Here is a 21,572-nt window from a genome sequence, read left to right as displayed (position 1 = left end):
AGAGGACATGAGGCAGTATGGGACTATGATCCTAGAGATAAGAGAAACACGTAAGGGAAAACCTCTCTGCCAAGACTTTCTCAACTGCAGCAGAATGTGGGGAGACCAAAGGAGAACGTGGTGGTCTCACTAAGTTGATGATAAATATCAGAGTATACAGCCCCTAAAATGTGAGGGGCTTAGTACCAGAGGGAGAGAATGAGGTCCAGAAATCTGAACAGGGGGGTCCCTTGAGTTCTGGCTGAATGCTAAGCTGGGAATACATAGGGTGAGACTCCATTAGACTGAATAAAGAAGGAAGACCAGGTCGTCTGTATGCTGAATAATTCCCAGAGTTCATACAGGGCTGGGAGACATTGGAGTTCAGACCAGCTAGAGTGGAAAGACCTTGCTGAACACCAGGAGCATTCAGCAGAAGCTCCAGAAAGATCTCCATTTAGTAATCTTAGTAAATTTTAGTAGTTAGTAAAAGATAAAGTAGTCCCAAAACAGCTTAAAATTAAGTGTCAAAAAGGTCAAGCTGTCCAGCAAGTGACTTAACTGTTTGTCAAAAAACAAACAAAAACCCCCAACATTCTTTAAAGAAAGACAACAAACTTCACATGGTAACAATCCTTTCAAAAATTAACAGACATGCTCAACAAATGGTATTGGGGAAACTGGCCATGCAGGAGAAGGAAACTGGACCACTCTCTTACACCTTACAGAAAAATAAATTCAAAATGGATGAAAGACCTAAATGTGAGACAGGAAACCATCAAAATCCTAGAGGAGAACACAGGCAGCAACCTCTTTGACCTCGGCTGGAGCAACTTCTTACTAGACACGTCACTGGAGGGCAAGGGAAACAAAAGCAAACATGAATTACTGGGATTTGATCAAGATAAAAATCTTCTGCACAGTGAAGGAAACAATCAACAAAACAAAAAGGCAGCCTCCAGAATGGGAGAAGATATTTGCAAATGACATATCTGATAAAGATTTAGTATCCAAAGTCTATAAAGAACTTATCAAACTCAACATCCAAAAAACAAATAAACCAGTTAAGAAATGGGCAGAAGTCGGGCGCCTGGGTGGCTCAGTCGGTTGAGTGTCCGACTTTGGCTCAGGTCATTATCTCACAGTCTGTGAGTTTGAGCCCTGCATCAGGCTCTGTGCTGATGGCTCAGAGCCTGGAGCCTGCTTCCGATTCTGTGTCTCCCTCTCTCTCTGCCCCTTCCCTGCTCATGCTCTGTCTCTCTCTGTCTCAAAAAAAAAAACAAAAAACAAAAAACAAAACGTTAAGAAGAAATGGGCAGAAGTCATGAACAGACACTTTTCCAAAGAAGATATCTAGATGGCTAACAGACACATGAAAAGATGTTCAACATCACTTATCATCAGGGAAATACAAATCAAAACCATGATGAGATACCATCTCACACCTGTCAGACAGGCTAAAATTAACACAAGAAACATTAAGTGTTGGCAAGGAAGTAGAGAAAAAGGAACCCTCTTGCGTTATTGGTAGAAATGCAAACTGATGCAGCCACTCTGGAAAAGAGTATGGAGGTTTCTCAAAAAACTAAAAATAAAACTACCCTACTACCCAGCAATTGCATTATTATCTATATACCCAAAGGATATACAAAAATACAGATTCAAAGGGGTACATGCACTTCAATGTTTACAACAGCATTACCAACAATAGCCAAGCTATGGAGAGAGCCCAAATTTCTATCAATTGATGAATGGATAAAGCAGATGTGGTATATATATATAATGGAATATTACTCAGCCATCAAAAAGAATGAAATCTTACCATTTGCAACAATGTGGATGGAGCTAGAAGGTATCATGCTAAGTGAAGTAAGTCAGTTGGGGAAAGACAAATACCATATGATTTCCCTCATACAGGGAATTTAAGAAACAGATGAACATATAGGAAAGGGGGGTGGAAAAAAAGAGGAAAGAAGGAAACAAACCACAAGAGACTCTCAATAATAGAGAACAAACTAAGGGTTGATGGAGGGAGGTGGGTGGGAGACAAGCTAGATGGGTGATGGTTATCAAGGAAGGCACTTGTTGTGATGAGCACTGGGAGTTGTAAGTAAGTGATGAATCACTGAATTCTACCCCTGAAACCCATATTGCACTGGATGCTAACTAACTGAAATTTAAATTAAAAAATAATAAATAAAATGTTATGGCAATAAATAACTGAAGGGATCACATGTTTAAATATTAAAAAAATTAACACTCATGGGGCGCCTGGGTGGCTCAGGAGGTTAAGCGTCTGAATTCAGTTCAGGTCATGATCTCACAGTTTTAAAGTTCGAGCCCTGCATCAGGCTCTGCGCTGACAGCTCAAAGCCTAGAGCCTGCTTTGGATTCTGTGTCCCTCTCTCTTCTACCTCTCCCCGACTTGTACTCTGTCTCTATCTGTATCTCTCAAAGATAAATAAACATTAAAAAAAAATTAACACTCATGAGAAAAAAATATATATATATGTATATGTGTATATATATATATATACACACATTTAAAGAAAATAAATATATATTTAAAAAAATAATGGTTGAAAATTTCCAAATTTGATGTAAACTATAAACTTACAAAGCAATCTATAAACTCATAGGTCCAAAATTTTTCAATGAGCCTCAACCAGGAAAAAGAGACAAAACTACACATAATAATCCAATTATTGAAAACTAATGAAAAGAGAATATCTTAAAAGCATCCAGAGAAAAACATTATGTACAGTAAAACTAAGATCATGACTGCTAACTTCTCATCAGAAAACGATGTCAGAAAAAAATGAGAATGACACCTTTAAAGCATTGATAGTCATAAAACAAAATAAAATTGTCAAATAAGAATTCTAGATTCAGGAAAAGTCATTAAAAAAATGAAGACATTTGCAGACAAAAGCCAAGATAATTTGTCACTGACAGAGCTGCACTCTAAGAAATGTTTAAAGGAAGATGGTAACACGGAAGGAAAATGGTATTGGAAAGAAACCTGGGCCTACACCAAAAAAAGAAGAGGGCCAGAAATGGCAAGTTTGTGAGTAAATACAAAATAATTCTGTTTTCTTGCTTTGAATATTTTTTTAAAGACAGCTGTGTTATCAAAAAGTATATAACATATGTAGTAGTAAATTATAGGAAAACAGCATAAAAGGATGGTATAAGAAGTGGAAGAATTCTGTTTTACAGTCATTATATTATGTATGAAGTAACAATGCTATTTAATGACAGGCTATGATTAAGACACATATTGTACTTACTAAAGCAATCACTTTAAAAAGAGGTATAGCTAATAATCCAATAGAAGATAAAATGGAGTATTCATTTCATCCAATAGAAGGCAAAAAAAGGAGGACCAAAGGAACAAAAAAACAGCTGGGACAAGTAGAAAACAAAAATCAGGATCGGAGACTTACACCAAACCACATCAATAAATCTTTCACACTTGATCTTAGCCAAAAGGCCGAGAAGCAATAATAAATCTTTCATATTAAACAACAACAACAACAACAAAAAAACCCCAACACAGGAGAGTACATATTGTATTACTCCATTTATATAAAATTCTAGAGAAATATAAAAAGGATCAGTGGGTTGCCTGGGGCCAAGGGTGATAACCACAAAGAGACATGCAAAATCTTTTTAGAGTATGGAAATGTTCTGTATTTTGATTTGGGCGATGATTATGATGAATTTTGTGTGCATCTGGTACTTAAATGGGTATATTTTATTGTGTGTACATTATACTTCAGTGAAGTTTTTTAAAAAGTTGAAAAAAATCTTAAATGGCAATACGGAGATTTGAACTCAAGCGGCCCAGAAACAAGTGCTTACGTTCTTGCTGATATCACTAGGCCACTTCTTGTCCAGTCTGAAGGATTAGGTCATGCGTCAATTTAACTTTCTGATACATGATGTTGTGACTTTAAAAACCCTGCATGACTGACAGATAAATGAAGAGATTTGCCTGATGTCCCAGATGAGAAGTCAGTCTCGCACAGAAAGCACATGCCCTCAATATTACACACAGATAATGCAATGTCAGTCAAAATTTCAATGAGAGTTTTTGGGAGGAAGGCAAAGTGTTTAGAAAATCGATTTGAGGGCGCCTGGGTGGCTCAGTCAGCTAAGACTCTGACTTCGGCTCAGGTCATGATTTCATAGTTTGTGAGTTTGAGCCCCACGTCAGGCTCTGTGCTGACAGCTCAGAGCTGGAGCCTGCTTCAGATTCTGTATCTCTCTCTCTCTCTCTCTCTCTCTCTCTCTCTCTCTCTCTCTGCCCCTCCCCAGCTTGCTCTCTGTCTCTTTCTCAAAAAATAAATAAAAAACAATAAAAAATTTAATAAAAAGAAAATCAATTTGAAATTTTACCTGAAAGAATGGGAAGAATAGCTAAAAGGTTTTGAAAAACCAAATCAGAGGGTATCTTGCCTACCATACTGCAACATCTTTCAAAACCCTGTAATTAAGAGAATCTGGTACTAGTGAAAAAATAGACAACATTTTGAGTCCTAAAACAGAAGCATGTATATAAGGAAATTTATCATATAATGTTAATGTTGTATTCAAATTAGCTGCAAAGGGATAGAGTATTTAATAAGCGGTGTTGAAGTAACAAACACTCATTTATAAAAAAAAATAGTCAACATCACTGGTCATCATGGAAATACAAATTAAAAGTACAATGAGGTATCATCTCACTCCTGTAAAATAGCTAAAATAAACAACACAAGAAACAAGTATTGGTGAGAATGTGGAGAAAGGGGAACCTTCTTGCACTGTTGGTGGAAATGCAAACTGGTACAGCCATTCGGGAAAACAGTATGGAGCTTCCTAAAAGAGTTAAAAATAGAACTACCCTAGGATCCAGCAATCACACTAGTAGGTATTTACCCAAAGAATACAAAAATACTAATTCAATACTGCACTCCTATGTTTATAAAATAGCAGTATTATCTACAATAGCTAAATTATGGAAACAGCCCAAGTATCCATCCACTGACGAACAGATAAAGAAGAGTAGGGGATGTGTATGTATGTATGTATGTATGTATAGGTATGTATATATAATGGAGTGTTACTCAGGCATAAAAAAGAATGAAATCTTGCCATTAGCAACAGCATAGATGGAGCTAGAGAGTATTATACTAAGCAAATTGAGTCAGTCAGAGAAAGACAAATACCATATGATTTCACTCATATATGGAATTTAAGAAACAAAACAAAGGAGCAAAGGGGAAGAAAAAAGAGAGGGAGAGGCAAATCAAGAAAGAGACTCTTGGAGCCTCCTGAGGGGCAGCTGGTTAAGTGTCCAACTCCTGGTTTCAGCTTAGGTAGGGATCTCAGGGTTAGGAGATCAAGCCCCACCTCAGGCTCTGTGCTGAATGTGGAGTCTGCCTGAGATTCTCTCCCTCCCTTTGTCTCTGCCCCTCCCCTGCTCATGTTCCTTCTCTCTAAAAAAACAAATGACAAAAAGAAATGGATTCTTATAGAGAACAAACAAAGGGGATGGGTAGAGGGATGGGTTAAATAAGGGATGGGGATTAAAGAGGGCACTTGCTGTAATGAGCCGGGCATTGGATGGAAGTGTTGAATCACTAAATTGTAGAGCTTAAACTAATACTACACTGTATGTTAACGAACTGGAATTTAAATAAATACTTCAAAAAATAAAAAATAAACAAACTTAGGTCTCATCTTTCATTACACGTGCAAATAAATTCCAACCAAGTTAAAGATTTAAACAAAAACAAAACTATAAAAGAAAATATTAAGGATCATTTGTATAATCTTAAAAGGGTTTCTTTAAAGACAGCCGGAAACCCAGAAGCCATGAAAAGAATGAAAGATATGACTAGAGACAAATTAAAAACTTGTGCAGAGCAAACACTTCTATTTAAAAAGAAAATAAAATCAAAGTGAATACATGAGACTATTTGAGAATATTCGCAGAGTATTTGCAAATCCTACAAGGAGCAAAAGATTAACATACTTAATATATGAGATCTTATAAATGAAACATCACTCTAATGCATTTTTGGTAATAAGCAAATTAAAGCATAAACATCCTTTTATTTTATAATTTCACTTTTTTTTTTTCAATGTTTATTTATTTTTGGGACAGAGAGAGACAGAGCATGAACGGGGGAGGGGCAGAGTGAGAGGGAGACACAGAATCGGAAACAGGCTCCAGGCTCCGAGCCATCAGCCCGGAGCCTGACGCGGGGCTCGAACTCATGGACCGCGAGATCGTGACCTGGCTGAAGTCGGACGCTTAACCGACTGCGCCACCCAGGCGCCCCTATAATTTCACTTTTAAACTGTATCTAGTAGAATGTCTAATATGTATATGAACAAAATTTCACTTAGATCTCCAAAGATTTTCATTTCAGTGGTCTGTATAATAGAGAAAAAAAAGTGAAAAAAAAATCCTAAAAACTGAAATGTACATTAGCAAGGATTAATTAAACTATGATAAACTGATGCAGGAGTATTCTACTCAGCTATTAAAATGAATAAAAGAGATCTATGAGTACTGACAAGGTGCCATATCTCATTTTATATATTACGATCTCATTTTTATTAAAAAAAATATATTACAGGGGTGCCTGAGTGGCTCAGTCAGTTAAGTATCCAACTCTGGATTTCGGCTCAGGTCATGATCTCAGGGTTTGTGAGTTCAAGCCCTGATGGCGCAGAGTCTCCCTCTGCCCCTACCCCATCTCAAAATAAATAAACTTACAAAAATACATTATACTAGAAAGCCCTTAACTGACTCAATCAGGACCGCCGATTGGTTAATATAAAGAGGTTGAAGCAGGGAAAGATCCTTAAGTATTTCATTTTAATTCATTCTCTAGTTTTTGATATAGAATTAAGAACTTTAATTATAGGTTCACCTGTCCTTTCTGATGAAACCATACTCCTAAAATACTGTTTAAGGTTTCTGGTTTCAGTTTCCTTAAAGTGGAATGAAGACTGGGGTGCCTGGGTGGCTCAGTCAGTTAAGCGTCTGAGTTGGGCTCAGGTCACGACCTCACAGTTTGCAGGTTCGAGCCCCGTGTAGAGCTCTGTGCTGACAGCTCCGAGCCTAGAGCCGGTTTCAGATTCTCCCTCCCTCGCTCATGCTCTGTCTCTGTCTCTCTCAAAAATGAGTAACATTAAAAAATTAAAAAAGAAATTTGAGCAAAGACTTAAAAATATTTGCAAAACGATCTAGGTGCACATTCTATCTAGCATTATATTTTCCCCCAATTTTTTTATTATTGCCTTGCCCAGTCTTAACTGACTGCAGTTTCTAAGGCATCTAGCTCTTAGCAAATCTTTTCAAGACACTAGACTTAGTTTAAATAGGAACTATATTTTCCTTTCACACTCACATTTTGGTTTACATATTTCATTAAAATTGCGAATTACTATAATGAGTACAACTAGAATAAAAGGTTTGGAAACAAGATTAACTCTTTACAAACAGAAAACTCAAGATTCTCTAACTATAAGTTAATACTCAGGTTTATTAACCAATCTCTTATGGACATTTTTTGACATGAGTCAATTTAACCAAGTATCATTAAATGCAATGATATAATCAGGCCCCTAGGCCTGTGCCATCCAGCGTGGTAGTCACTAGCCACATGTGGCTACAGGGCACTCACACAGTGGCTAGACTGAATTGAGATGTGCTGTAAATGTAAAATACATGCCAGATGTCAAGGACTTTGAACTGAAAAGAGCATGCAAAATACTGTGACAATGATGTTTTTATATTAACCATAAATTGAAACGAGTATTTTAGATACACTGGGTTAAATAAAATAATTATTAAAATTAATTTCACTTGTTTCAAAAATTTTTAAATGTGGCTAATAGCAAATTTTTCATTACAAATGTTGCTCTCACTGTATTTCTGTTGGGTGGCACACTGTTCCTCGAGATCTACAAACATGCTTTATTCAAAGGTGATGTCATCTGTGAAGTTCTACTTGAAACAATGAATCAGACTCTCTTTTTTATTATCTCTATTACTTGAATCTAAGACACTGGTAGTAACATTTTATACAAAAATTTTTCTAAGCAGACTTATGACTCTGTATCAGGGGTCAATAAACTATGGCCCATGAGCCCAACTTGGCCTCCTGCCTACTTTAGTAAAGCCTGCAAACTAAAAACAGTTTTTGTGTTTTTAAATGGTTGGGAGCAGGAATCAAAAGAAGATTAATATTTTGGGATGTGTAAAAATTATATGAAATTCAAATTTCACATCTATAAATAAAGTTTTATGAGCCCGTCACCATGCTCAGCTTCTACATTTCCTACAGCTGCTTCATGCTTTACAAGGGCAGAGTGGAGTAGTCGCAACAGAAACGGTACCACCTACAAGGTCTACAACATTTACTAGCTGGCCTTTTCCAAGAGACGTTGTCTGACCCCCTGCTCTTTACCATCCCTATGGCTCGTGGACATAGTTACAGTTGCCAATGGCACCTACAGGATGTGGTGAAATAATGAGGAGAGAGAACTGTGTTTCCATTTTAATCTCAACTGGAGACTAGATTTCCAGCTTCTTAACCTGCTTCTGCCATTAATGCTCTTGACTCCAAAAAGTGTTTAGAACCCCAGCTTCTGGGACAGATTTTGTTTGTTTCTTTTTGCCTCTGGTAAGTGTTCCTTTTATTTCAAAATATAATAGGGTTCCCCACCCCTCCCGGGACAGGTTTATAAAGATGGCATCACACAAAAAAACACTCAACAACCTGCAACATCAAAAGATCAACACACAACTTTACTTTGACATTCGCGAGCATTCTAGCTATGATACCAATGGTGCCCCTTTGAGGGCTTGGGTACTCGCTGCTCTTTTGGTGTCCAGCCTGTAGATAACATACCCGGTTTTCTTTCAAACCCTCTACTCCTTTGCAGGACTGTTCCTTGACCCATGGTTTCTCAGGTACCTACCTCAGTTGACCCTGTGAATGCAATCTTGTCTATGCCAATGTGAGAAGCTATTGCCGCCCCAGCCGTTGGCCCGTATCCTGGCAAAATATTGATGACTCCCGGCGGAAAGCCAGCCTAACAAAACAGAATTGGAGGAAACGTGGCTTGTGAAAGCTGATGAAGCACATTAAATCGGCTATGCTCCAGTAGGCCCCAACTACAAGGGGAGTGGGAGCCACTCCCAAGGTTGGTTTCTCTTACCTCCTTGATGAGGGCTCCCATGTAGAGCGCACTGAGTGGTGTTTGTTCTGCTGGTTTAATAACTACTGTATTGCCACAGCAAAGAGCTGGAGCAATTTTCCAAGCAAACATCAGCAGGGGGAAGTTCCACTGAAAGGAAGAAACTCAAGGTTGATAAATGAAAAAATATTCCTCTACTGTTTGTTTTCAAGCTGTGACTGCTCAGATTTCTCAGACGAGGCCTCAACATAAATCTTGTCCCACCACCAAGTATCGATGTTCGGATATTTTAATTACTTCATTAAGAAGAGAATAGGACCGACCTGGAAAAGCTCTCCTTTTCTATTGGGCAAATTATTATATCCCAACTGCCCAACTACCAAAAGAAATCTCCTGGCGAAAAGGGAGTCTGAATTTTTTCTTTGCTTTGTTTTGGCTGTTCATTGCTGTCATTTTATGTTTTTAAAATCGGATTTTGGTTCCAGTTAAGTACTTGTCTATGAAAACTCTCTCTTGCATTTGTGATTTTTTTACACCAGGAATTTCAGACTGGCTTCAGAGCTCTTCAGTGTGGAAGAGTGAGATGAGAAAAGTCCAGCTGTGAATTATATTTAAGTTAACGCGTATTTCAAGGTAGTGCCTTTTCTTTATAGACATGTGGTGTCACAAAACATACACAAAAGAAAGCACACCTACTGATGAGGATGCAACAATTTTCACTTGTCTCCCTTCTATTGCAAAATAAAACTAACAGACACTGAAAAATATATGTTGAGTATCTGAATTGGGGGCCTAAAATGGTTTAAAGGGATTTTAAAAGCATATTAAGCTTGTATTGTCATAAGCACAGGGATGAACCTCAGTACTATCAGGTGTCATTGATAGTTTCATTAAGAAAGAAGACAGAAATCCTGGTCCCCTGCTGCAGCCCTTGACCACAGTGTGTTTCTGCCTGAAGCATCTCAGCTGCCACCCTTGAGAGATTCCCACTGGCCCTGGCAAGCTTGCAAAAATATACAAGTGTCTTGCCTTCACCAAACACCCAATTTCTTTTCCCCTTGGTTGTTTATAAACTTGGGAGTCCACAGTGATGTTTTAATTCCATCTACAGTATATAAATCTTGGAGTGCGGTAATTGAGCCTGAGCTGGCTGACAAGTGGCTCTTGTCCTGGCAGTGAAAGCTGGAGCCCCAAGAGTGTGGGGAAGGGCAAGGCGAGCAGGTTTGAGTTCCCGCAGTTGAGGTGACAGACCTCACCCCTGTTCTGATCCAAATGGGATTACCCTGGGTGGTACAGGAGCAGCAGAACTTACACCAACCTCTCATTTTCTGTTCCATTCTCTAATAAATTTCACAGAAACCCACAGCTTGCAGATCAGTGAAAAAAGTACTAATACCTCTCAAAGATCTTTGGCCCCCAAAGCCAAAGATTACCTTCTCCTATATTTTGAAAAGAGAAAATTTCTTGTCTATGCTTTAAGAGTTTAATTTGAGCCTCCCCTGAAATCCTTGCCAGAATGATTACTAGTACTGCTGGAAGATTCGGTGATGTTTTGTACAGTGCCAAGGCTGTGTATGAGAGAAAGGGGGAAAAAAAGACAATGTTTAATGTTCCAATCCAAACACTAAGCACTACATCTATTTCCCTTTACAAGACATACAACAGCCCGGCATGGTTTCAATTATGACCGTGACGTTAATTGTACTGCTGTGTCTTCTGTACAGTCTTCTATCTAGATTCTTGTGAAAAGAAACAGTGGGAAAGAATGGGATTAAAAGACCATATAAAACAATATGCCTGGAAAGATGGTGAGTCATAGTTCTAAAAAATAAACAAGCAAATATAACAAAGCATTAATTTTCCATAAGCAGAATGGACATCCATAACCAAGGGCAGGTTATTAATACACTGGGCTTTGCTTTGCTTATTTTAATCATGAGAATTCCACGGCTTGAGAACTCAACTCCTGGTAACGGAGCCGAAACCCTATTAACCTGTTCAAATAAGCATTTGCAGGGAGGCTGTTAAAGATATGTCAACAACATGAGCTCAGTTTTTTTCCCCCAGTAATGGAAAGCACACCTCCTGAGGTCCATGTTTTATGTATCTCTAAGAGAACTGGTTCAAATGAAAATAAATATGAGGCGTGAGGAGATACACTCACCGGGATGATCTGTCCACACACTCCTATGGGTTCGTGTCTTGTAAAAGTAAAATAATCTCCATCTGAAAGAAATGAGCAGGATCACGACAAGAGAATTTGGATTAGGAAAAAAAAAAAAAAACCGCAGAGGGAGAATTTGGGTGGCAACCACAAAACCAGAAATAAAGTTGAGAAAACATCCTACTCAACCATATAGGAAAGCTGGTAGAAGAGCTTATCACTTGGCCTGGGGTAGCTCCAGATATGGCTCCTGGACACCCAGGGTACTGATGAGGGAACCTTAAAGGCGAAATGAAAGACAAGTTTATGACACTAGAAGCAGTCTCCTGAGGAGGTGGGGGGAGGGGAGAGAAGATGGGAAGAGGGGGGCTGGGAAGTAGAAAACAGTAAGTTCTAAATTTTATGTTAAGTATTAAAATGATACTTAAATGGGGGTGCCTGGGTGGTTCAGATGGTTGAGCGTCTGTCCAACTGTTGGAATCGGCTCAGGTCATGACCTCACAGTTTCATGGATTTGAGCCCTGCGTCTGGCTCTGCACTGGCAGCACAGAGCGTACTTGGGATTCTCTCTCTCTGCCCCTCCCTTGCTTGTACTGTCTCTCTCTCAAAATAAATAAATAAAACTTTCTAAACAATTAAAAAAAATTAAAATGATACTTAAATGTAAAACAGTTCTTTAAAAGCTGAGGTACCTTAACATTTTAAATAACTTTCTGCACTATTAAAAAAACAAAAACAAAACTAAGTAACATGTTACTGGGTAAGTTTAAAATGGCAGGCAACTAGAAAAGGTGAGTAGTAAAAGTAAGGTCTTTTTTGTAACTCAATCCAGGTGTCAAAACAGATTTTCTGGGCACTGGGGAAGCCAGACATCTTAAGGCATCTTTCAAGAAGTCAAAAGTCCTCTTCAAAGAAGATTCCATCAAAAACCCAAAGACTCTGCCCTCAAATTAGCCATGGAAATGAGGACAATTTAATAACCTTATTTTCCCTATAGGAGCAATAGGCAATTGGAATAATTACCCAGGAAATCCAAACCAAATTTTTCTTTAGAGAAATGCCATTATATTTATCTGAATTATTTTAAATGGTTAATTGAAATAACCAAAGAATGGCTTGCTTTTAGCATATGGCTCTTCACTGCTGGTACTGGACAATGTCTTTGTTTTTCCCTCACCTGCCAACCCTGTGGCCACTTCCCTCATATTTGTTTTCTGTCTCAAGAGTTGTTCCCAGTAAAGCGAAGACCCTCAGTTAACTACTCGTGACGAACACTCCTATTAAGGATGAAGTGGGGACAGGAGTGTGTGGGTTGGGGGAAGAGAAAGAACGTGATGGTTTATCATTGTCTCTCAACACAACTAAGCCACTCATAGTTTTCACACAGAATTGTTTTAATTAAATACAAAATTATGCATTTAAAAATAATTGAAGGTCTCTCTCCCCTGAACCTCGTTTCCCAGAATCTGCAGCAATCTGTTGCTTCTGGGTCTTTTCACAGAACTTTTTTTCACATACAAGTATATATAGCATCCTTTTATTTCTGCCCCGCCTTTTTAAAAAATATAAATGTGATCATATTACTCACAATCTTCTGTATTTTTTCTCACGTGTTTTCATATACAGCTTACACATCTTTTCAACTGCTGAATGCTATTCCATTGGCACACTGCATAACCGTACTGCTGTGAACTGTCCTGAGGGGCACAGAAATTGCTTTCCCTTTAGGCTAATATAAATAATGCTTTAAACAGGCTCATTGTATATGATCTTTGCATATCTGGAGAATTGCATGATTAAAGTGAATATGCATTTTACATTTTGATAAATACTGCCAAATCACCCTTCAGAAAAGTCACACAATTTTTTAAGAAAATCTTTAAATGCTTATTCTTAGAGAGAGAGAACACACGAGCAGGGGAGGGGCAGAGAAAGAGAGAGACACAGAATCCGAAACAGGCTCCAGGCTCTGAGCTGTCAGCAGAGAGCCTAACGTGGGGCTCGAACTCACTAACCACAAGATCATGACCTGAGCCGAAGTTGGACGCTTAACTGACTGAGCCACCCAGGTGCCCCTAAAAGTCACACAATTTGTAACTCCAACAACATGGTATGTTTCCCTATCCTTCAACATTGTGATTTTTCAAACATTTTAATTTCAGTCAACCTGACAGGTGCAAACTGGCGACCTGTGTTGATCTGTGACGAATGGTAGATATTTGGCTTGAAAAGCTTTTCATGTTTACTGGCCATTTTCAATTTTTTTCCTTCAGATTGATATCTTTTGCCATTTTTTCTATTGGGTCATTCAACCTTTTGGTTATTTGAAGGACTCTACATATGTATATTAAGGAAATCAGGTCTCTGTCACATGTATATGTGAGGTTTTTTCCTAATCTGCTGCTTGTCCCTGAATTTTGCGTTACATATCTTGATTCAAATGGAAGAAATTAGGAAATATGCAAGCATTCAACAACTATAGAAATTACTTTAGAACATATCTCCATTAAAACAAACAATAGCCCAAAGGTGGAAACTGCCATTGGATGACAATAAGTCTGAGTGATACTTTAAAAATCAAGCTTTGCATGCAGACAACTCAAGAAGTTTCAGATATCATTCTTTTTTTTTTTAATTTTTCAATGTTTATTTATTTTTGAGAGGGAGGGAGGGGCAGAGAGAGAGGAAGACACAGAATCAGAAGCAGGCTCCAGGCTCTGAGCTGTCAGTACAGAGGCCGACATGGGGCTCAAACTCACAAACTGTGAGATAATGACCTGAGCTGAAGTCGAGCCACCCAGGCACCCCCTCATAGACATCATTCTTTACAAAAGTGCAAGTTACTACCCTTCTTCAACTTAAGATCTCTGAAAAGGTTCTCTTTTTTTTTTAATATCAATACCTTTTACTGCTTCACTTCTCTGTGTGTATGGAAGATATAAATATGATGCCAGGCTCTTCCTCCTGGAAGCTTTTTCATGAGGAGCAATAACCCTTATCAAGAGGCTAGAGGGATTCATTCGCATGGAAATCCTTCCCAACTGTAATTTGGCCAAGGTGATGGCTTCGGATGGATAATCACAGATGACAGAATCAGTGTCAGGTCAAGAAGGCATGCGAATGGGCTGAGAAGATGGGAACCTGAACTAAAGGACAACACAGGCGTTTCCGGGGGCAGCACATGTGGGAAACTGGAGCGGTTCAGATGGAGCGTGTCCCCCTCTATATTCTAATGACTGGAGAATTTAGTTGTATTCCTTACATAATCTTGAAAGTTACTGAAAAAACGAAAGAAGAGAAAAAAAGTAGGCAAAATCTTACAAAGCTGGGCTCATAAGGAATTGAACTTGACTCTGTAAGTGTGTCCCAGGAGAAAATGAGTTACGGGGAGTGAACACTTCTGGGATGAACTGTCCACAGACTTGACATTTAGCTAAAGGCTGGCACAAAGAATGGGCTAGAGAATCTTCTATCCCCACAGCTCCTCTAAGCAGGAAATAAAGAAATAAAGGGTATTTCAGTGCTTGAACTCTTCCTCAAAAAATCCTGAGTGAAAGACATAAAGGGGCCCTGGCCTTGAGCTCAGTCTGTGTTCTCATCTGGTTAGTAGAAGATAATTCTGGACACCCCTAGTCTGACCTAGGATGCCTGGCAATCGTGAGAGCTATGCCTTCTACGTGGGCCCTTGGCTAGGGCTAGTGGCACCACAGGTCCTTCCAGCACTATGGCCCTGCCCTGAATCCCACCAAGCTTCTACACTGATGTTACCCAAAGGCCAATCACTTGCGAGACACCCTCATAATTTCTGTCGCATCCAAGTATCACTTACTCTATTACTTAAAGGTTTGTTAAATCAGCTTTTAAAAATATGTAAATAGCTACTTGTTAGACTCATCTTAAAAACATGTATGACGCAACAGGTTTCGTGAGCTAGCAATATTTACTTCAAACCAAATAATTCAGATAAAAAATGTTCACTACTTTACTGTGTGGAATCACCTTGCATGCTCCAGTGCCAGGTGGTATAGCCCATCGTGCTTCTCAAATATACATGTGTACATGAAGAACCTGGAGAGCTTGTTAAAATGCAGATTTTGAATCAGTAAGTCTGGGGCAGGACCTGAGAGTCTGCATTTCCACAAGCTCCCAGGTGATTATGGTGCTTCTGATCTACAGCCCAGGTTCCAAGTGTATCATGATGACTTGTAGCTGCTTTATAGTTGCTGAGTTCATTTCTATTTACTTGCTGTTTGCTTAGCTCTGGTAACTCTCCTCATTTGCTTGCAAGGAGTTTAAGTGGAGGAGAATCTGATCCATCTTTTTAATATTTAAAAAATACTAAAATAAGAACAAAACACATGTATTTCTATAAAGCTTTACAAACTATTTTCACATTCTTATCTCATTTCGTGCTCAAAACAACTCTATGGAAAAGATAGGGCAACAGTTATTATCTATATTTTCTAAGTCGAGAAAAAAAATGGCACACAGTGGTAAGGTCTATAGTGATTTAACTGGCTAAACTGTGGCTTCTGGACTTGAATCTGGGTCATCAGACTTGCAGTTCATTGCCCTTAGAAACATTGTAAGACTTTCCTGTGAACAGAGTGTTGGATTTAGACGGGTATCACAAACCACAAAATCAAGAGTTTGATGTGATGTCATGGAGTGCAAATGAGGGGGAAAAGACAATGCTTTTGTGAAGAGTGAAGAAGATTCTGTGGGGATTTGGTATGTGGACACAGAGAACTCACATAAACTCCAAGAGCTAAGATCTAAAGGGAACACTGCAGTGCAACACCACGTCCCCTGAGATGGGGCAGCCCAGGACTGAGTGCCTCTCTCCTCTTCATAGAAGCAGAGTCAACTCAAAGGGGTCACAGTGTTACTTCTCTCTGTCTCTCATATTCCTAAGAGGGTACACACCGAGAACTCTTCCCTGCCTAAGAGAAAGAAACAGCCCATTTTCCCACCTTTTATGTTAATAATGTCCTCTAAATCTGGCAAGATGACTTAAAAAGCTGTTCCCTTCACTTCTTTAGCTTTGTGCTATAAAGTGCTTCAGCTTGATAGAGAAAAAAAATCGCCACCCAAACTCAGATACTCCGTTTTAAGGCTACGATGATCTTAGGTCTTCTTACCTATATGGGGTATTACAGAGAGAGCTCAGACTCAGCGAGAAAGGGCTGTATTTGATGAGAATACCAGAAAAACGTTCTGAGCCAACAAGTTAGAACATAACTATGGTGCAGAAAACTAAAGAAGAGATGAGATACCAAAATAGAAACACAAAATCACATGTATAGGAATTTTATCTCTCAGCCTCTTTTCTATTGCACTCAAAAAAGTAAAAAAAAAAAGACAGAGTAACAGGTACTTCTCTTAGAAGTTTATTTTAGGGGCGCCTGGGTGGCTCAGTTGGTTAAGCGTCCAACTTCAGCTCAGGTCATGATCTCACAGTTCATGAGTTCAAGCCCTACGTTGAGCTCTGTGCTGACAGCTCAGAGCCTTGAGCCTGTGTCTCCCTCTCATGCTCTGTCTCTCTCGATCTTAAAAATAAATAAAACATTAAAAAAATGTTTTTTAAAAGTTTATTTTAAAACACACCAAGAGGCAACTTCTCTGATGTGTTTTTATATTTGAATGTTTACACCTCATGAAGAATATAAAAATCTTACAATTAAATACTTTATTATACCATTAATCTGGGTGAACTATGGATCACATTTTATTGACAATGTTTAGACTGAGCCATTTCTAGAACTGTATTAAGAAAAGTCTTTGACCTTAGAAATGAGGAACAGAATCAGCCTCTTCTGTATTTGGGAAAATATCATGCCACTGTTCTATGTTCTTTGATGGGAACTTGTCTAATTACACAGAAGAGACAGCAATTATTCAGTTACTTAGAATAACTTTATTATTTGTATTATTCCTTCAGAGTTATCATTACCTATGTTTTTATTTTAAAAAAAATTTATAATGTTTTTATTTATATTTGAGAGAGAGATAGAGCTTGAGCGGGGGAGGGGCAGAGAGAAGGAAACAGAATCTGAAGCAGGCTCCAAGCTCTGAGCTGCGAGTGTCAGCACAGAACCGATGTGGGGCTCAAACCCACAAGCAGTGGGATCATGACCTGAGGTGAAGTCAGATGCCCAACTAAGCCACCCAAGTGCCCCTATCACTACTTCTTAGGGCAGATTTTATCATTGCTTCAAATAATCTTTTTGTTTGTTTGTTTTTGTTTTTGTTTTACAGAATGTTTATTCTCATAGGAATATCTGCCACTGGCAGTCTCTACATGAACTACAGTATGTTTAGAAAATCTGTATTGTCAATAAAATCATAAAAATCTAAAATGTGCCAGAAATTGAGGAGAAATTTATCTAATAGAGACCTCAAGAACTAGATCCCAATTACAATACTAAGAGTATTTCAAGAACTGCAGCAAATTTTATATACCTGTTAACACTAAAAGTGAGTTTATTTAATAGCATAAAAATATGTAACACAATTCAGTGAACGGTAGGTCATCTTCCAATCTCTAATCTGGGTGCACAGTTACCTTTTGAAGAGCTGGTAACCCCTCTGATGATGCCAGTATTAAACGATTAGAGCAGGAACAATGAGCTATTCCATCATGTGCCCTAGCAGATACCTATGTATTCTGACACTGAAAAGACCTCACTGAACATTTACAACTATCATGATAAGCTCTATAAATGTCTACACAATCACTGAGACTTCATGCTAGTACACAGCAGTGTTAACGCTATTCTTCTGGGAGTCTGCTGGTAGCTTCTCAGGAGTCAGATGAAGCGTTCCTGAGTCTGTCGTGAAGATATCTTAACTCCACCACGACACTATTATGCAGTCTTGAAAAAAAGATGATTTCTCTGGACCTCAGTTTCTTTGTCTGAGAAATGAGTGGACTGGCCTTGGGGCCCAGGAGGTCTTTTGTAGTCAAACCTCCTCAAAGAGGCTACGTATGAGGCAGACTTCATAACCTCCTGTCGCCAGCAATTCAGGTACCACTGAGGACCCCGCTTCTCCTCAAGCTCAGTGAGTGAACAAAAGATCTCACCATATGCATGCTTTGTATGTGCACACTAGAGTCAGCTGTTGAAGGCAACACCTTACGATTTGAGTCAGTGCCTTGCACATCTGTAGCCTTTTCTTTAGTTTAAAAGGTAAAACTGATGGGGGCGTGTAGTGGACAAATAATTACATATGATCTGGGTGGAGTTTTTAGCTTGTTCTAATGTATCATTAAGGCCATTTTGATGTCAGGATTCAGCTTGAAGCACGGACTACATTTTCCCTGCTTACATATCACAAAATCAATAAAACCAACAATTGTTAAACAGAGAAAAATCGTACGTAGTGCAGATCAATTAGTCTCCCCCAGTAAACTGGAAACATGCTTGGATCATTCCTCCATCACAAGGAGTCTGTGGACATGAGAAGAAGCAGAGGATTTTGATTTAGGTTAAAAATAACCAAAATGGGGAAAATAACATTTCCCCTGCAGGGCTGCTATGAGATTAGAGATGATATAATGGGCACAAAGTGATCAATAAATCACAGTAATGATTATTATTTATCAGCATAATTAGGAGCTGCCATAGTAAAAGGGTCAAAGCACAGGATTTATGGTCAGAAAGAAGAACTCCGTTGAATACCATGGCAGGAAATAAAAGCCAGTGCTGTCAAGTGAACAACACTGAGACCCTTGTCAATCACACTGACACCGCACAATTCTGTGGTAATGACCGACCGTGGGCCTTGCATGAGAGGGAAGAGAGAGGGATGGGAGAATCTCTCAATTCAGAGGGAGAAAGAGCTGTCCAGTGGAGAGTTCAAAGTGCTAATGCCATAACCCACTTCTCCTCTTCCCAAATATTCTAAGTTACCCTTCAGGGGGAGGGGAAAAAGCAGGTCCTTGTTCTAAGTACCCATTATATAATCAAAGTGCTCCTTGTAAAACACAATTTGGTTCAAGGCATTTGTCTATTTCAAATGATTCAGTGACTCACCATTGCTGTGATAAAACTTGCAGCATGGTTTACCAGGCCCCAGAGCCCCAGGGTCTTCTCAACCCGGCTACGCTTTCAGATCCACTACCGCACCGTACTCTCCTCCCTCCATGCTCTGTACAGGCTATTACCACCACCTGTGATGGCATCCTCCATTTTCACTTACGTGCCCACTCATCTCGTACGTCCCGCTTCCCTCTCCAGGAAGCCTTACTACCGGCTGAATTGCCTCTCCAGTGGAGAACTTCATGCCTCCATAGCTGAATGAGCTACACTGTATCGCATCTGTTTGTCCATTGGCTTGTTTTCTTTACTATTCTTTGAACATCTTACTTACTCACCTTTGTATCTCCAGTGCTTTATACAAGACATGAAACAAGCAGATGCTCCCAAACAAATGAAACACAACAAAACAAAAAAATGAATGACTGTATGAAGCAAAGAGTGAATGACTGAGAGGCTGAAGTTGTTATCTGATACAGGAGATGAAGGAAGAGCTCTTCCCATTAGCTGGCAGACTGTCCTGCCTTCCTAAACGGGAAGGAGTGAAAGAGACAATAGTGTAATTCCTCCTGCTCTTTTTGGTTCTCATGCTTTAGTGTCAGAGATACTAAACTGGATGAACCACAGAATATCCTTCAATGAAACTAAGTAATCTTATATTTTTGAGATTAAAAAAACACTTTCTGGGGCGCCTTGGTGGCTCAGTTGGTTAAGTGTCCGTGTCTTGATTTTGGCTCAGGTCATGACCTCAGGGTTGTGAGATGGAACCCCGCACCGGGCTCCACGCTGGGCACAGAGCCTGCTTTGGATTCTCTCTCTCCCACTCTCTGCCCCTCCTCCACTCATGGTCTCTCTCACCTGTGCAAGCACTTTCTCAAAAACTAAAACAAAACAGAACAGTTTTCCAGTTTACTTCTTACAGGTGACCAGAAAGAACTGTGCTTTTCATTAAACTGTGCTTTTCATTCCCATATGTCCTCTAGAAGCAACGATTTGGTATTTGCTGATTCAGTGTGCAAGCCGACGTTACATAACTACCATGAATAACGAGAATAAAAAGCATATTGATCTAAAAACCTTCAGAGGGTTAAAGACTTCACCAGGGTGACTGGCCTCTTCATCATCCTGTCCTACTGAACCAGTCTCCATAAGAAGAGGGCCTCCAGTAGAGACCTGGGTTTGAATCTCAGGCCTGCCACTTACTAGCCACGTAACCTTGTTCAAGACACTAAATCCTTGCTGTCTCATTTTCTTATCTGTAAAATGGAGTACCTTTTAAAACCCAAACTGTTTCACAGGGATCATACACAGAATCACATAGGTCCTGGGGGTGAAATAGTTTACACAATCAAGTACTGTGCAAATATGTATTATTCCTTTATGTTGTAATTCCAAATATAAAATTAAGGTATTTCACAGAGAAATGTATGTAACACAATGAAGACCTCATGGTTAGAGACTAATAACCTTATGTTCTAGATTTCAGTGGAAAAGCCTGAGAAGGGACAAAACCAAGCTGATGATAAATTATGGAGTTACAAATGACAACCACAAAAGGACTGAAGGACTGACTGAACATATCTGAGAATAAATAAGTGAATAATAATGACCCCTCCCCCTTTTCCTGATTTTCCCCTATGCTCTCCCACCCCGGGTTCAGTCCAGCTAGAATCCCTAAGTACTAAACTAGCCAGAGGGGCCTATGAGCAGAATTCTCAGTAGCCTACAACAGGCAAGCTCAAATGTACCTAAACCTGGAACAGAGAGGAAAGCTGCCAAGTTCATGTTTGCCTCCGTCCTTCCCTCATCTGCTTGGAGCACCACAGCCAGAGCTCTTACATCTCAGATCCCCAGCCTCCTAGGGGTACTGCCTTCTCCTGACTCCCTTGAGAGTCACGTCACCTCTAAACACACTTTAAGAAAACACAGGGAAACTAAAAACTACTTAGCATATAAGAAAATTCCTCACTTTTTTCCTTCACAGGCTGAACACCAGTGTGTGAGTAAAAGTGAGAGGGACTTCTGTGAAAGCCTTTTCTGAGCCCTGTATTCCTAACTCCTAGGTCAACATCCTCAGGAACTCCAAAGAGCATCACATGAAAACAGTGAGGCTTATACACACACCACCTCTTGCCAGATAGAGTAAAATAAGGCATCAAACATCAGAGACTCGATAAATCTCTATC

General features: G+C 39.3%; 1 protein-coding gene across 2 annotated transcripts in view; it reads right to left on the bottom strand.

Moving 5' to 3' along the window:
- ALDH1A2 (aldehyde dehydrogenase 1 family member A2) overlaps positions 1 to 21,572 on the bottom strand; it is a 99,464-nt gene that overhangs the window by 35,665 nt on the left and 42,227 nt on the right. For both annotated transcript variants that reach the window (XM_032593631.1, XM_032593632.1), the window contains exons 5-7: positions 11,348 to 11,409; positions 9,205 to 9,333; positions 8,965 to 9,078 (exon numbers count right to left, since the gene is read on the bottom strand). In XM_032593631.1, the coding sequence (XP_032449522.1) occupies positions 8,965 to 9,078; positions 9,205 to 9,333; positions 11,348 to 11,409 (305 nt within the window). The remainder of the gene's footprint in view (positions 1 to 8,964; positions 9,079 to 9,204; positions 9,334 to 11,347; positions 11,410 to 21,572) is intronic.

Source organism: Lynx canadensis, chromosome B3, assembly GCF_007474595.2.
Source record: "Lynx canadensis isolate LIC74 chromosome B3, mLynCan4.pri.v2, whole genome shotgun sequence".
Classification (NCBI taxonomy): Eukaryota; Metazoa; Chordata; class Mammalia; order Carnivora; family Felidae; genus Lynx; species Lynx canadensis.
This window is presented reverse-complemented; position numbering and strand designations above follow the sequence as displayed.